This window comes from Oncorhynchus gorbuscha, linkage group LG09 (assembly GCF_021184085.1).
Source record: "Oncorhynchus gorbuscha isolate QuinsamMale2020 ecotype Even-year linkage group LG09, OgorEven_v1.0, whole genome shotgun sequence".
NCBI lineage: Eukaryota > Metazoa > Chordata > Actinopteri > Salmoniformes > Salmonidae > Oncorhynchus > Oncorhynchus gorbuscha.
This window is the reverse complement of record NC_060181.1, coordinates 17,649,141-17,666,577: the sequence shown is the minus strand read 5'-3', so window position 1 is coordinate 17,666,577 and position 17,437 is coordinate 17,649,141. Positions and strand designations below refer to the sequence as shown.

Sequence of the window (17,437 nt, the reverse complement as noted above, 5' to 3'; positions counted from 1 at the left end):
ACATACACACATAATCTAACAGGTATACTAGGACATTGATGCTCACACATCCATCCATACAGAATCTTAGAAAATATTTTTGTATTTTTTTTCACCCTTATTTAACCAGGTAAGCTAGTTGAGAACAAGTTCTCATTTACAACTGCGACCTGGTCAAGATAAAGCAAAGCAGTGTGACACAAACAACAGTTACACATGGAATAGTTACACATGGAATAAACAAGTGTGCGGTCAATAACACAATAGGGGGGAAAAGTCTATATACAGTGTGTGCCAATGGTGTGAGGCGGTAAGGCAATAAATAGGCCATAGTAGCGAAGTAATTGCAGTTTAGTAAATTAACAATGGAGTGATAAATAGCAGATGATGTGCAAGTAGAAATACTGGTGTGCAAAAGAGCAGAAAAGTAAAATAAAAACAATATGGGGATGAGGTAGGTAGATTGGGTGAGCTATTTACAGATGGGCTATGTACAGCTGCAGCGATCGGTTAGCTGCTCGGATAGCTGATGTTTAAAGTTAGTGAGGGAATTATAAGTCTCCAGCTTCAGTGATTTTTGCCATTTGTTCCAGTCACTGGCAACAGAGAACTGGAAGGAAAGGCGGCCAAATGAGGTGTTGGCTTTGGGAATGACCAGTAAGATATACCTGCAGGAGCGCGTGCTACGGGTGGGTGTTGTTATTGTGACCAGTGAGCTGAGATAAGGCGGAGCTTTACCTAGCATAGACTTATAGATGACCTGGAGCCAGTGGGTCTGGCGACAAATATGTAGCGAGGGCCAGCCAACTAGAGCATACAGGTCGCAGTGGTGGGTGGTATAAGGGGCTTTGGTGACAAAACGGATGGCACTGTGATAGACTGCATCCAGTTTGCTGAGTTGAGTATTTGAAGCTATTTTCTAAATGACATTGCCGAAGTTGAGGATCGGTAGGATAGTCAGTTTTACGATGGTATGTTTGGCGGCATGAGTGAAGGAGGCTTTGTTGCGAAATTGGAAGCAGATTCTAGATTTAATTTTGGATTGGAGATGTTTACAGTCTAGCCAGACACCTAGAATATGTGGACAACTACAAATAGCTAAGTCAGAACCGTCCAGAGGAGTGATGCTAATTGGACGGGCGGGTGTGGGCGGGCAGCGAACGGTTGAAAAGCATGCATGGCCCCATCACCATATAATAGCAATAACCAACTATGAAGTGTGTGTGTGGGTCGGTGGGTGTGCATGCCCCTTTTTTTCAGACTTTTTCAAAATGTTGTTACGTTACAGCCTTATTCTAAAATGTATTAAATAATTTCCCCCCTCAATCAACACACAATACCCCATAATGACAAAGTAAAAACAGGTAAAGACATTTTTGCAAATTGTATAAAACTGAAATCACATTTACGTACGAATTCAGACCCTTTACTCAGTACTTTGTTGAAGCACCTTTGGCAGCGATTACAGCCTAGAGTTTTCTTTGGTCTGACGCTACAAGCTTGGCAAACCTGTATTTGGGGAGTTTCTCTCATTCTTCTCTGCAGATCCTCTCAAGCTCTGTCAGGTTGGATGGGGAGCGTTGCTGCACAGCTGTTTTCAGGTCTCTCCAGAGATATTCAATCGGGTTAAAGTCCGGGCTCTGGCTGGGCCACTCAAGGACATTCAGAGACTTGTCCCGAAGCCACTCCTGAATTGTCTTACCCGTGTGCTTACAGTCGTTGTTCTGTTGGAAGGTAAGCCTTCGCCCCAGTCTGAGGTCCTGAACGCTCTGGAGCAGATTTTCATCAAGGACATGATGTTTGGCATTCAGGCCAAATAGTTACATATTGGTTTCATCAGATCAGAGAATCTTGCTTCTCATGGTTTGTGAGTCTAGGTACCTTTTACTGAGGAGAGGCTTCCATCTGGCCACTACCATAAAGGTCTGTTTGGTGAAGTGCTAAAGAGATGTGATATCCTTCCAGAAGGACAACCATCTCTACAGAGTAACTCTGGAGCTCTGTCAGTGACCATCGAGTTCTTGGTCACCTCCCTGACCAAGGCCCTTCTCCCCCGATTGCTCAGTTTGTCCGGGCAGCCAGCTCTAGGAAGAGGCTTGGTGGTTCCAAACTTCTTCCATTTAAGAATGATGGAGGCCACTGTGTTCTTGGGGACCTTCAGTGCTGTAGAAATGTTCGAGTCCACCTGAATTTACCAATCAAGTTGAAGAAACTTTTCAAGGATGATCAATGGATCCAGGATGCACCTGAGCTCAGTTTGAAGTCTCATAGCAAAGGGTCTGTTTTTAATATTTAATACATTTGCAAACATTTGTGTGTAGATTGATGGGGGGGGGGGTAATTTAATCGATTTTAGAATAAGGCTGTAACGTAACAAAATGTGGAAAGATTCAAGGGGTCTGAATACTTTCTGAATATTTCTCTCTTTCACAGTTCAAACGTTTGGGGTCACTTAGAAATGTCCTTGTTTTTGAAAGAAAAGCAAAATTTTTCTCCATTTAAAATAACATCAAATTGATCAGAAATACAGTGTAGACATTGTTAATGTTCTAAATGACTATTGTAGCTGGAAACGGCTGATTTGTTATGGAATATCTACATAGTCGTACAGAGGCCCATTATCAGCAACCATCACTCCTGTGTTCCAATGGTACATTGTCTTATCTAATCCAAGCTTCTCATTTTAAAAGGCTAATTGATCATTAGAAAACCCTTTTGTAATTGTTAGCACAGCTGAAAACTTGTGCTGATTTTAAAGAAGCAATAAAACTGTCCTTTAGACTAGTTGAGTATCTGGAGCATCAGCATTTGTGGGTTCAATTACAGGCTCAAAATGTCTAGAATCAAAGACCTTTCTTCTGAAACTCATCAGTCTATTCTTGTTCTGAGAAATGAAGGCTATTCCATGTGAGAAATTGCCAAGAAACTGAAGATCTCGTACAACGCTGTGTACTACTCCCTTCGCAGAAGAGCGCAAACTGTTTCTAACCAGAATAGAAAGAGTGGGAGGCACCAGTGCACAACTGAGCAGGAGGACAAGTACATTAGTACAGACATCCTCTTTCTATTCTGGTTAGAGCCAATCATTACCACGAGCCCGTCCTCCCCGGTTAAGGTGCCACCAACCTCCTGTGGTGTGCTCGGGCGATAGACTCACCCTCCTGTATGTTAGATGTAGTTTCAGGCGGAGTCTCTCCACCCACATTTTCTGACACACAAGGTAACTGCTACCATAGCAACCGCTTGTATGCATATGAGTGTGTTGCCGTGTTTTTGTGTCCCCTTTCAACCGTTTGTTTAAACCCTGATCTCTGAGCATCACAGCACTGTTGGCTTTGTAAAGTATTTTCACCAAAGAATCCATCAGTCAATGGCATTGAACTTTCATAAGGTCCACATTCACACTGGTCTTAACCAATCACTGAAAGATGCAAGCCAGCAGAAGTGTGGTAGTCCAGAGTTGAATAGTATAGTGCCTTCTTGGATGCATGTTATACCACCAGTCAGGAGAGACTGGCTCTGACTCAAAACATTCTCCTTCGCTGCAGTAAGTAGGTTGAACCTGAATACAGTCATCACACACTCATATGTTGAGGAGATTTGAACATTGTGGAGGTAAGAACAGGATCAAGGTTGGTGACAACAGCACTGGTTCATCGGTTCTCTCTCTGCTACTCACAGCCCTCATCTGTTTGTCTTTGTGTTCATCTTTTCTCTCTTTTTCAGGCCAAACCTACAGGACAGTTAGCTCCTCCCCCAGCATAGAGAGTCTCTCTGGGGGACAGGGTCACACCACAGCGTCCCCGCCCCTTCCCGTCTCCAGGGGAAGTGACATCAGCACCTTGTCCCCACCCCTCTCAGCCACCAAGAAGGACTCCTTCTTCAACATCACTCGCTCCCACAGCAAGACCATGGGCAAGAAAGAGGCTGTGAGTATCTCTCTTTTTCTCTTCATCTTTCTCTGCAGGTCTCTTTCCTAGCTCATATTTCTCTCTCTCTCACGCTGTCAGGAGGAGGAGTTGGAGGCCCAGGTGTCCTTCCTGCAGGGTCAGATCAATGACCTAGAGGCCATGAGCAAGTACTGTGCCAAGATGATGAACACACACATTGGTAAGGTTCCCTACATATATTAACATGCACATTGAGTTTAACAACCCTGACACATCAGTGGATAGATTGCACATCCAGTATCAACACACGCATCTGTGATGTTCCAATGTTTTGAACAATCTAGTGATTGAACCAGTAAACCGGTGTAATCAGTTGTCGTTAAAACAAAGGCTTTTGTTAACTGTCTGTTACTGCTGTATCAAATTGTGTTTGTCACATGCTTCAGTGAAAGTGAAATGCTTACTTACCGGCCCTTTTCCAACAATGCAGAGTGAACGATAAAATGTCAAATTAAATAGAAATAGTGACACGAGGAATGAAGAAACAGTGTCTGAATACCGATACTTGAGTCCTAAATAGTAGGCTGTTTGAGTATGCGAAAAAATCAAGTAAACTTTAAATGCCCGGATGTCATACTCATTTCAGCTTTGACAACAGTTAGATATGGGGGTGTGCTACTGAAATCAACAGCTGATCAGTTAGACATGGGGGTGTGCTACTGAAATCAACAGCTGATCAGTTAGACATGGGGGTGTGCTACTGAAATCAACAGCTGATCAGTTAGACATGGGGGTGTGCTACTGAAATCAACAGCTGATCAGTTAGACATGGAGGTGTGCTACTGAAATCAACAGCTGATCAGTTAGACATGGGGGTGTGCTACTGAAATCAACAGCTGATCAGTTAGACATGGGGGTGTGCTACTGAAATCAACAGCTGATCAGTTAGACATGGGGGTGTGCTACTGAAATCAACAGCTGATCAGTTAGACATGGAGGTGTGCTACTGAAATCAACAGCTGATCAGTTAGACATGGGGGTGTGCTACTGAAATCAACAGCTGATCAGTTAGACATGGGGGTGTGATACTGAAATCAACAGCTGATCAGTTAGACATGGGGGTGTGATACTGAAATCAACAGCTGATCAGTTAGACATGGGGGTGTGCTACTGAAATCAACAGCTGATCAGTTAGACATGGGGGTGTGATACTGAAATCAACAGCTGATCAGTTAGACATGGGGGTGTGATACTGAAATCAATGAATAGCAGGAAACTACGCAATAGCGCAGGACGCAGTTTCAGTATGGTATAATATGTTTTATAGTATGTGCATTTTTGAAAGTCTATGGTTTAAAAACCAGGATGTTCTACTTTCAGCTCTTCTAGTAGAATTCAATGTAGACTTTTCCACAATGCATTGGAAAAGCTGGGCTGCTTTTTTTTTTTAGGTCTTTTTACCCCAAAGTGGATTTCTGTTTTCTCATCAAGTTGTTTATTGTTCTCTTGGCAATCAGAGCTTTTAAACTAAATACTAAACCATGTTTTGATTTCTGAATGTGTTGGCACCGAGGACTCATTCCCAATGATCACTCCTTTAGTTTAGTATGTTGCTGTCCAGCAGTTCTGAATTTGCAATGCAGCTGACGGTCCACGTTGTCCTGTGCCTTTTGATTTGAAAGGTTTTAGTGTGTGTACTAGGCTATTTGGTTTGAAAGGTTTTAGTGTGTGTACTAGGCTATTTGGTTTGAATTAAGATATGTTACAGCACTTTGGTTTCACTAATAAATAGACTGTTGAAATGGAACCAAATTCTGTTTCTGTCTTCAGTCCTTCTTAAAAAGGATATAGAGTTGAAGTCGGAAGTTTACTTACACCTTAGCCAAATACATTTCAACTCAGTTTTTCACAATTCCTGACATTTAATCCTAGTAATAATTCGGTCTTAAGTCAGTTAGGATCACCACTTTATTTTAACAATGTGAAATGTCAGAATAATATTAGTGATATATTTCAGCTTGTATTTATTTCATCACATTCCCAGTGTGTCATACGTTTACATACACTCAATTAGTATTTGGTAGCATTGCCTTTAAATGGTTTAACTTGGGTCAAACGTTTCGGGTAGCCTTCCGCAAGCTTCCTACAATTCATTTGGTGAACTTCGGCCCATTCCTCCTGACAGAGCTGGTGTAACTGGGTCAGGTTTGTAGGCCTCCTTGCTTGCACACACTTTTTCAGTTCTGCCCATACATTTTCTATGGGATTGGGGTCAGGGCTTTGTGATGGCCACTCCAATACCTTGACTTTGTTGTCCTTAAGCCATTTAAATAAAAAATAAAAAATGTATTTCACCTTTATTTAACCAGGTAGGCTAGTTGAGAACAAGTTCTCATTTGCAACTGCGACCTGGCCAAGATAAAGCATAGCAGTGTGAACAGACAACACAGAGTTACACATGGAGTAAACAATTAACAAGTCAATAACACAGTAGGAAAAAAAAGGGGGGGAGTCTATATACAATTTGTAAGTCGCTCTGGATAAGAGCGTCTGCTAAATGACTTAAATGTAAATGTGTGCAAAAGGCGATGTGTGCAATTAGGCGAATAATTACAATTTTGCAGATTAACACTGGAGTGATAAATGATCAGATGGTCATGTACAGGTAGAGATATTGGTGTGCAAAAGAGCAGAAAAGTAAATAAATAAAAACAGTATGGGGATGAGGTAGGTAAAAATGGGTGGGCTATTTGCCGATAGACTATGTACAGCTGCAGCGATCGGTTAGCTGCTCAGATAGCAGATTTGCCACAACTTTGGAAGTATGTTTGGGGTCATTGTCCATTTGGAAGACCCATTTGCGACCAAGCTTTAACTTCCTGACTAATGTCTTGATGTTCTTCAATATATCCACATCATTTTCCCTCCTCATGAGGCAATCTATTTTGAACCTAATGTGTCTCCTTCCTGAGTGGTATGACGGCTGCGTGGTCCCATGGTGTTTATACTTGCGTACTATTGTTTGTACAGATGAACGTGGTACATTCAGGTGTTTGGAAATTGCTTCTAAGGATGAACCAGACTTGTGGAGGTAAAAAAAAAAATATTCTGCGGTCTTGGCTGATTTCTTTTGATTTTCCCATGATGATGATGTCAAGCAAAGAGGCACTGAGTTTGAAGGTCGGCCTTGAAATACATCCACAGGTACACCTCTAATTGACTCAAATGATGTCAATTAGCCTCTCAGAACCTTCTAAAACCATGACATTTTCTGGAATTTTCCAAGCTGTTTAAAGGCACAGTCAACTTAGTGTATGTAACTTCTGACCCACTGGAATTGTGATACAGTGAATTATAAGTGAAATAATCTAGTCTGATAGTCTTTTAAACAATTGTTGTAAAAATGACTTGTCATGCACAAAGTAGATGTCCTAACCGACTTGCCAAATCTGTAGTTTGTTAACAAGAAATTTGTGGGGTGGTTGAAAGACAAGTTTTAATGACACCAACCTAATTATGTAAACTTCTGACTTCAACTGTATGGGCTGGATAAATGGGCAATGGTATAGGGCCTATGTGACAGCCTATAACCAGGCTGAGTAGGCCTATAACTCCATTCCTATTTGATTCAGAGTTTACAGAAAGTAATCGAATTGCAAATGAGCAATCATCAGGCTGGTTAATGTGTCTTGAATATGCAAAAATCGAGCTGCCCCACCTACTCAGACAGTCAAGAGCCACTACTGTGTTGTGCCCTTGTCATTCCCGCATACGTTTTACTAAACGGTGCATGCTAAATAGTATGCAGTACACTAGTGTGGGTATATTCAGACAAACGGTGAATAATGAGTAAAAATAGCATGGCTATATACAGGGAGTACCAGTACCAAGTCTATGTGTAGGGTTACGACTGTGATCTAAATAGACGAGGTGGGATCTTTTTGTCGGTAACAGTAATTATGCAAGAAATGGCGTTGGAAACGCCTTAATGCGCAAATATTGATATAATAATAATATCGAAGTGAACTTGGGAGTCACGCTTTGATGTGTTATCTGGTCCTCCCACTACGACTCTGGAAAGGATCTATGGGATGTGCCTACCCCCATTGAAGTTGACATATAAAATGGTTACGGTTTAAGTTATGGATGTCCCGAGGATCCCGGATAGCACTGACCCTCAGGAAAGCTACAGATGAAACGCGTTAGGATAGGATGAGTATTCCCTCTCACCCCCCCCCCCCCTTTAAGATTTAGATGCACTATTGTAAAGTGACTGTTCCACTGGATGTCTTAAGGTGAATGCACCAATTTGTAAGTCGCTCTGGATAAGAGCGTCTGCTAAATGACTTAAATGTAAATGTAAATGTATAACTTCACAGGGTGATGAAAGTGCAAGGTGATGAGCTTGATGCTCCTTTCCAATAAATATTGAGGGTCTTATTCTGGTGACATGATGATTGATGCTTGGCTGCTGTTTGACAGATACAAATATGGCTCTTATCCATAATAATCTCATGTAGGTAGCCTACCCACACTGTATCTGCCAGCTGTTGGCTAGAGCGCATGTGCCAAGACGAGTTGGCACACTCTCTATAGAACACAACAGTTTGTGACAAAACCATCAGTAGAGTTGAAAATGCGATGGAAATCTATTTAACTTGCATTTTTCATTCGGTATAGAATATAACCGCAACAATTCGATGGGAACATTTCTGGTGGGAAAATGCACATTGTTTTTATGCATATTTTAGAATATTCAGCATGAAAATCTGTCACCAGTTGGATTGAAACCTAGCTTGTGATCTGATGTCTGTCTCCTCAGGTAGGATCCAGGAGGTGATCCTACAGGAGCACCTGGAGAAAGAGGATGAGGTGTTGGTGTCACTGGCTGGACTTAAACAGGTACTGGACAGCAGCACCACATAAGTGGGGGGGTTGCATGTTAGCTCCTCTCTGAGTGAGTTAGCATTTTAACCATGTGTGTAGTACGTGCATGTGTACTGTACATTGTCTGTGTGTGTGTTCTCAGTACATCTGTGTGTGTTCATCATGAATTGCTCTGTGTGTTTATGAATGAATCCGTCAGATCAAGGACATCCTGAAGGGAGCTCTACGTTTCAACCAGAGCCTGCTGGAGACTGAGGAGAACGAGGAGATCACCATCGCTGACGACCACTATGACCACGCCTCTGCCGCACAGCAGCAGCACGCCAACAGTCACCATGAAGACCAGCCTTACCTGGCCGCACCACAGCGTGGCGACGGTGATGGAGAACAGGAGGAAGAAGAGCAGGAGCAAACCCCACCAGAGCAACAGGTGAACACGTTGTATTAATACGTGGACTCATGTTTGCAGTGAACCCTTGCATACTTTGGTATCATTCCCTATGCTTCAAAATCTGTGATGAATTGTGGGTATATTGTGACTGACTGATCTACAAATAATACTAGTAGTTATTTATGATGGAACTTGATTTGTAGATCAGCCAGTCAACAGCAGTGTTGAACAAGCCCCTTGTCTCTCTTTCAGGCATCTCCCCCAGAGTCCTCTCTGTGTGTGGGCTCGGAGGGGAGGAACTGGGATGACTACATTCTGGTCTCGCAGGACGGAGAGCTGCCGCCCACCGGTGTAGGGGTGGAGAGGACCCCTCCAATCAGACAGCTCCACGGCTCTGTCAGGGTGGAGCCGTTCCAGGGTGCAGCGTCGGGTTCCTCCAGCCCAGACGAGGGCAGCATTCACAGCAAAGACTCAGACTTCGCCATGGTCAACTCCCAGGACCTGTGAGGGATTGGACTTTACTGATCTGGGTGGGAGTTACCACTAACCAGAGATCTAGGATCAGTTTATCTACTCCCTAATCCCCCACCTTAACCATTTGGAGGGATTCATCCCAACCTGGAGGATATGCTGCTCCACACGGGAAAACCAACTCGCCACTGCTGGATCGGACAATGGCAGCCTACCGTTAGGCTGTTGCCAATACCTTAACCTACCTGCTCTGTATTCCTTCATGAATACCATAGATAGCCTCTTCTCCTGAATGCTAGAGACTTAGTGCTTATCCAACCCCATCTGACTTTAATGGTGATACCCATTTCTGCCACATGAGGGTGCTACAAGACAGTTCACCACAGGCTACCCTCAGGAACTGGAATTCATAGTGCATTTATCAGTGTGGGGGATGCCTTTCCCTTCTCGGTATGTAATAATGGTAGGGTGGTACACTGTTTCTCCAGGTAGGGGAGTTGTCTGTACCATACCTCTGTCTATCTAAAGAGCTTCTCTTGTCTTACCTCCATTCACCGCCTCTGATTGTCCTTTAACTGTTTCGAGGTAGAAGTTGCTCCTAACCAATCGGCAGTCCTACACCTACCATTAGGGTGGATGGTACAATATCTGATCCTGTATCAGTTGTTAGGAGGCAACTTCTACCTACTCTTAACCAGTGCCTGGAAACCATTGACAGATTAACTGACTCACTTCTTCTTTACATTTTGTTTAAAGATACAATTTTAACCCAAAACAGCTGCATTACAATGTGAAATGATTAAATTAAGGAAAACAGGCTTTAAAAAAAATAATCAATTCCATGTAATAAGATTTCATTATTTCTGATGCCCTTGTATTTATATTGCTTCCTGGGGTAGCCAAGTGAAGCATTGCACACACGAGGGATGTCCCTACAGCAGAGAGATGGTTATCTATAGACCAATAAAATGCTCGTTACAGTATGCCTGTGTCATGTTCAGAGGGGGAGAGAATGGCTTTTCAACAGGACAGTATACAAGTGCTAGCAACATGCTGAATTGTGAGTACAACTAATATTTAAATTAGCAATGCTAACTAAAAACACTATCAACATGCAGTGAAGGGGTAAACAATGCTCATAAGTGGAGGCTGGTGAGGGGAGGACGGCTCATAAATGGCTGGAATGGAGTGCAATGGGATTTGATGGCTGGATTGGAATGAAAGGAATGGTATCAACAACAAAAACATGCTTGATTCCATTCTGGCCATTATGAGCCTTCCTCCCCTCAGCAGCCTCCACTGTTGTAAGTGACATTTGAAAATGGCAGTGGATATCCAATACTTTGGCTTCTCTTAGATATCAGGCCCTGGTTTTCTGTTTCTCTGTTGACTGCATGTGTTGCCAGCTGGCTATCAGTCGAGCAAATACATTTACATTACATTTAAGTCATTTAGCAGACGCTCTTATCCAGAGCGACTTACAAATTGGTGCATTCACCTTATGACATCCAGTGGAACAGTCACTTTACAAATGGCAAAGTGGTGTGTAAAACAACAGGGTTTTCTGTTTCTCTGTTGACTGCATGTGTGGCCAGCTGGCTATCAGTCGAGCAAATGGTCAAAGTGAAGTGACTGGCTTATTTGCTTACTGGTTGGTTCTGGTAATGAAAATGAAATGGATATGTAATGGATATAGTTTGAAGGAGATATTGATGTCAATTTACCACGAAACAAGGAATCATCCTACAGCATGCAGGTTTTCAAGAGGACAACAATTGTCTTCTGACAGGTGGAGTCTACGTGATGCTCAGAGCAGACTGATTCGTCACGCCATCTGACGGTAAACCATGGAGGACGTCAGTGTCAGGAATGTTTTTTTACATTTTATTATCGGAAGTCACCATTTTGTTAAATCCAGTAACATTTGACAGAATGAGGATAATACTGTAAAGTGTGACACACCTAGAAAAGCATTGGTCAAGGTGCTATGGAAGGAGTGCTTGAAATACTGTTTTTGATCATACAGTTGAGTCAGTAACCCTGTCCCACCAATATCCACAGGTGAGGGGAGTTCCTTACTAATCAGCACCCTTAATTCATCAGTCAAGTACAAGGGAGTGAAAACCTGCAGACAGACACGTACATTACGGCATAATTGACATGAATGGGGATTCCCATTCTACTCTGTACACGTCTACATTCTTTTGTTCCTCTGTACCTGGAGAAGCTGAAGTGGCTCAGTTGGTGTTTGCAACTTCAGGATCGTAGGTTTGATTCCCGCTGAGGCCACCCATACAAAAACAAAATATGCATGCACTACTGAAAGTCACTTTGGATAAACTTGTCTGCTAGATAGCATATTTTATTGGTAGCAGTCACAATTCACACATTCTGAATCAGCCTCCCACTTCGGTCTCATTCAGTTTCACATTGTTCTGTAGTTTTGATCACCCTGAAAGCCCTCCACTCCCCCCAACAAAAAACAAGGACTCCATTCAATCCATATTGCTGAAGAGACACTTTTAAAGCGCGATCAACAATTAAAGTCAATATTCCCGCGGTCGCTTCATACTGTATGTCGGCTCAAACATTTGAAAACGGATCTTCATTGATAACTCGGCGATTACAGATTGAATCCAGCTCCAAAAAGAACAAACATTTCACAGAGAGTAGGATTAAAAACATTTCCAGCGACATTCAGGGACAGGCCATTCTGATTGTCTGACTTGATTCCTCTCCACATTCCTGTCTCCAGTGTCTGACGTCACTCCTCCCTCCTGACAGTGGTATAACAGGAGTATTTTTCTTTCATTGTTGTAGTCCATCTTCCTTCTCTTCATCGTTGTGTGGAGAGAATGGCCAACTAGACTCCAACAGCCCCTAACCGGGTTAGATGCAGAAGGAGCCATTCACTTTTGAGTGAGTGTAGCAACTTGGTTGTCAGTTCTGGCCAACCTGCCGATCCTCAGAAGGATGACGGTGCCCTTAGAAACTGATCTAAGGTCAGATTTGACATTTCCCCCGTTTTGATTTAATATATAATTTGAGGTGGGTAAGCTGGTCATAGACCTGTACCTAAGGGGAACCTCTAGCCGGAGCGGTAGCTCTCTCCTGGATGGTGTCCAGGCTGCGTCGGGGGCGGGTCGCCTCTCCTGTCACACCCTTACTAAGGTTAGAGGTCAGGGCAGCATAGTGTACCTGCTTCATGTTCTCCTGCACCTCCGTCATAGCCCGTTTCAGTAGGTCTGCCTGCCCCTGAGAGGGAGAGTTAGAAGGGGGAGGATAGGAGAGCGAGCTGTTTGTCAGAGTTGGCTAATATGGAAACAGACTGGCACTGTTCTGTGGTTGTGTTTGGTCTGCTGTGCGTGACAGTGTGTGTGTGTGTAGAGTCACCTTCAATATGGTGATGTTCCAGCTGAAACTCTCCACAGCTCTGGTGACCTTACGATCCTTAAGCCCCTCCTTCACTGCAATGGAATGCAACGTCTCATGGAACTTCATGGCTAGGGGACGACACACACTAATTAGCAATGTTGAACCTTTCCCTCTTTGTCAACCTCTCCAGTTCTTAACCAAGGTTCAAGACCGGCTCAGGTCTGTGGTTTGGTGGTGTCTGGTATTTGTGATTGAACGATCAAGTCTAAACCAGTCTATTACACTACGCAGAGAAAGGTAGAGAGTTAAGAGATCTGAATAAAAGAATAAGAAAGTGCATTGATTTTTTTTTTTTTTACTTTTAAAGGTAGTTTTACGGTTGACCCGAAATCTACAGTGTTTATCCGTGAATGCAATCTCTGCATTGTCTACAGTGAAATGTGCCTTTCTACAATGTGCCTTTGGTTTAATCCTGGCCTCAATTAAAGAGCGATAGATGGGGAAAGAGAACAAGAGAGATTCAAGAGTGACAGGCAGAGTCCTTGTCCTCTCTTCCCTCTGGCCAGATTGAGTATGTGTGGTGTTGTCACTTTCTCTGTCTGCCCCAGGACACTGTCACACTCTGTCACCATCTCCATGGAGACTAAGAAGTGGGTTAACGCAGAGCTCGCGCTGTAAGCTCTCCTAACCTGCTACGTAAAGTACCTTCCGTCCATAGCTGTATACCATCTAGTCAAAACCAGGGATAATGTGAGGGGACTTTTAAACACAGCATCCTGAGCACCACGACCGCTAACACAGACCTGAACACAACTCAGTATATTTTATTTCAATTTTCACTCACACACACACACACACACACACAAAAACAACTCACTAACTTCAACATTCACTAGTACACAATTACACAGAATTTAATATATACATTACACACACACACCACATTGGCTGCCTGCCTGCCTGCCAGTGCAGTTGCTAGGCGACTTGAGGCTTGAGTGCCAGGGCATTCCGTTGTGTGCATGTTGTAAACGTTCCATTTCCCTGTGTAACTGAGCGTAACCAACATAACGGCGAGAGAGAGAACATCGGCACTGGCCAGAACTCTGCCTGATACTGCCCAAACATCCCACCCCCACCCCCACAAAAAAAGTACCGAGCTCCCTGCCAACTGACAGGATGTGTCAAGGAAGGCTCAAAAATTGTCAAGACTCCAGCCACCCAAGCCATAGGCTGTTCTCTCTGCTACCACATGCTACCACATGGCAAGCAGTACCAATGCACCTAGTCTGGAACAACAAAAGCCTTGAACAGCTTCTACCTCCAAGCGTTAAGGCTGCTAAACAAGTCTGCTAAATAGCTAATGAAATGGCTTTGAACCTTTCTTCCACTAACTCTCTTGCTTGAACTCTATCCACATAAACTGGACTTAGACAGTAGCAGCGTGTGTGTGTGTGTATCTGTCCTGTTGCCTAGTCACTTTACCACTATGTACATACTGTATCTACCTCAATGACCTCGTACCCCTGCACATCAACTCTGTACTGGTACTCCCTGTATATAGCCATGGTATTTTTACTGGTTATTCCTTTTACACTGCATTTATCCCTCGTTTCACTATTTCTATTTTAACTCTATTGTTGGAAAAGGACCCGTAAGCATTTCACTGTTAGTCTAGACCTGGTGTTTACGAAGCATGTGACAAATAACATTTATTTTATTTGACACACAAACACAATTTTCATTTTTCATATTTATCTGAGAATAAAGGGTTGAACTCAGGTGAGCTGAGAAAATCTCTGAGAGGAGACTGGGAGCAGACTCTGGGGTGTTTTGCCATATCTACATATTCACTCTATTTTCTATCACCGGTCTTCCACTCTGAAATACATCCATTTATCAAACTTGTCATCTCTCCTCTAGCTATTAAGCCATTCATATATCTCTCGCTCTCTCTCTAAGCCTTATGGAACAACGGGGACTGTGAAGCAACACAAACACAGGCACAGACACATGCATACACACACACACACGATAACATACACACTATACACACACATGGATTTTGTACTGTAGTTATGTGGTAGTGGAGGAGTAGGGGCTTGAAGGCACACAGTGTGTTGTGAAATCTGTCAATGTATTGTAATGTTTTTAAAATAGCATAAACTGCCTTAATTTTGCAGGGCCCTATGAAGACTAGCTGCTGCCTTGGCAACAGCTAATGTGGATCCATAATAAACACTAATCTACAGAGCCTTCATAAAGTATTCAAACCCTTTTAATTTTTCCACATTTAGTTGCATTACAAAGTGGGATTCAAATGAATGTCATTTTTTGTCTGATCTACACAAAATACTAATCAAAGTGGAAGAAAAATTCTAACATTTTGTAAAAAATAAAACACTATCTTCATTAGATAAGTATTCAACCCCCTGAGTCAATACATGATAGAATCACATTTGGCGGTGATCACAGGTGTGAGTCTTTCTGGGTAAGTCTCTAAGACAATTGAATTGTGCAACATTTGCCCATAATTCTTCTGTCCAGTTGGTTGTTGACTAGACTAGACAGCCATTTTCAGGTCTTGATGTAAATCTTCATGTCAAAAATGTAACTCCGCCACTCAGGAACATTCACCAGCTTCTTGGTAGGCTACTTCTGTGTAGAGTTGGCCTTGTGTTTTAGGTTATTGTTCTGCTGAAACGTGAATTCACCTCCTATTGTCTGGTGGAAAGTAGACTGAACCAGGTTTTCCTCTAGGATTTTTCCTGTGGTTAGCTCCATTCCGTTTATTTTTTTATCCTTAAACTCCCATTCTTTTAATGATTAAAGTATACCCATAACATGATGCAGCCACCACTATGCTTGAAAATATTGAGAGTAGTACTCAGTAATGTGCTGTATTGAATTTGCCCCAAACATAACACTTTGTATTCAGGACAACAAGTTAATTACTTTGGCACATGTATTGCAGTATTACTGCTTTGTTGCAAACAGGATACATGTTTTGTAATATTTTTCTTCTGTACAGGCTTTCCGTCTTTGCCCTCTGTCATTTAGGTTATTATTGTGGAGTAACTACAATGTTGTTGATCAATCCTCAGTTTTCTCCTATCACAGCCATTAAACTGTTTTAAAGTCACCATTGCCCTCATGGTGAAATCCCTGAGCGGTTTCCTTCCTCTCCGGCTACGGAGTTAGGAAGGACAACTGTATGTTTGTAGTGCCTGAGTGCATTGATACATCATCCAAAGTGTCATTAATAACTTAATTTTGGTCAAAGCGATATTCAGTGTCTGCTTTTACATGTTTTTACCCATCTACCAATAGGTCCCCTTCTTTGCACGGCATTGGAAAACCCCCCTGGTCTTTGTGGTTGAATTCACTGCTCAACTGAGGGGCCTTACAGATAATTGTATGTGTGGGGTACAGAGATGAGGTAGTCATTCAAAAATCATGTTAAACACTATTGTTGCACACAGAGTGAGTCCATGAAAATGTATTATGCGACTTGTTAAGCACATTTTTGCTTGTGAACATATTTAGGTTTGTCATAACAAAGGGGTTGAATACTTGAGACATTTCAGCTTTTCATTTCAAATGAATTTGTAAAAATCTTGACATAATGGTGTAGACCAGTGACACAAAATCTCAAAGTCATTTTAAATTCAGGCTGTAACACAACATGTGGAAAAAGTCAAGGGGTGCGAATACAGTGCATTCAAAGTATTCAGACCCCTTGACTTTCTACACATTTTCCCCCTCAATCTACACACAATGACAAAGCAATGTCTGTTTTTTAGAATTGTTGGCATTTTTTGTTGTTGAAATATCACACTTACATAAGTATACAGACCTTTTACTCAGTACTTTGGCAGAGATTACAGTGTTGAGTTTCTCCTATAGACCTCCATTTTTATGGAATGGTCTGCCTACCCATGTGAGAGACGCAGACTCGGTCTCCACCTTTAAGTCTTTACTGAAGACTCATCTCTTCAGTAGGTCATATGATTAAGTGTAGTCTGGCCCAGGAGTGTGAAGGTGAACGGAAAGGCTCTGCAGCAACGAACCGCCCTTGCTGTCTCTGCCTGGCCGGTTCCCCTCTTTCCACTGGGATTCTCTGACTCTAACCCTATTACAGGGGCTGAGTCACTGGCTTACTGGTGCTCTTTCATGCCGTCCCTAGGAGGGGTGCATCACTTGAGTGGGTTGAGTCACATGATCTTCCTGTCTGGGTTGGCGCCCCCCCTTGGGTTGTGCTGTGGCGGAGATCTTTGTGGATATACTCGGCCTTGTCTCAAGATGGTAAGTTGGTGGTTGAAAATATCCCTCTAGTGGTGTGGGGACTGTGCTTTGGCAAAGTGGGTGGGGTTATACCCCCAGACAGGGCCAAACAGGAAGGATATCATCGAATGGGCCACAGTGTCTCCTGGCCCCTCCTGTCTCA

The 17,437-nt window shown here is 42.8% G+C and overlaps 2 protein-coding genes across 3 annotated transcripts in view; one reads left to right on the top strand and one right to left on the bottom strand.

Annotated features, from left to right (window-relative positions):
• LOC124043219 (TBC1 domain family member 5-like) overlaps window positions 1-10,601 on the top strand; it is a 46,316-nt gene extending 35,715 nt beyond the window's left edge. For both annotated transcript variants that reach the window (XM_046361547.1, XM_046361548.1), the window contains 5 exons: window positions 3,706-3,908; window positions 3,990-4,089; window positions 8,692-8,771; window positions 8,956-9,186; window positions 9,400-10,601. In XM_046361547.1, the coding sequence (XP_046217503.1) occupies window positions 3,706-3,908; window positions 3,990-4,089; window positions 8,692-8,771; window positions 8,956-9,186; window positions 9,400-9,654 (869 nt within the window). In that variant the 3' untranslated portion in view covers window positions 9,655-10,601. The remainder of the gene's footprint in view (window positions 1-3,705; window positions 3,909-3,989; window positions 4,090-8,691; window positions 8,772-8,955; window positions 9,187-9,399) is intronic.
• An 878-nt stretch (window positions 10,602-11,479) lies between these two features.
• LOC124043218 (inactive phospholipase C-like protein 2) overlaps window positions 11,480-17,437 on the bottom strand; it is a 45,464-nt gene continuing 39,506 nt past the window's right edge. The window contains exons 11-12 of the mRNA XM_046361546.1: window positions 13,012-13,121; window positions 11,480-12,873 (exon numbers count right to left, since the gene is read on the bottom strand). Of these exons, the coding sequence (XP_046217502.1) occupies window positions 12,694-12,873; window positions 13,012-13,121 (290 nt within the window). The 3' untranslated portion in view covers window positions 11,480-12,693. The remainder of the gene's footprint in view (window positions 12,874-13,011; window positions 13,122-17,437) is intronic.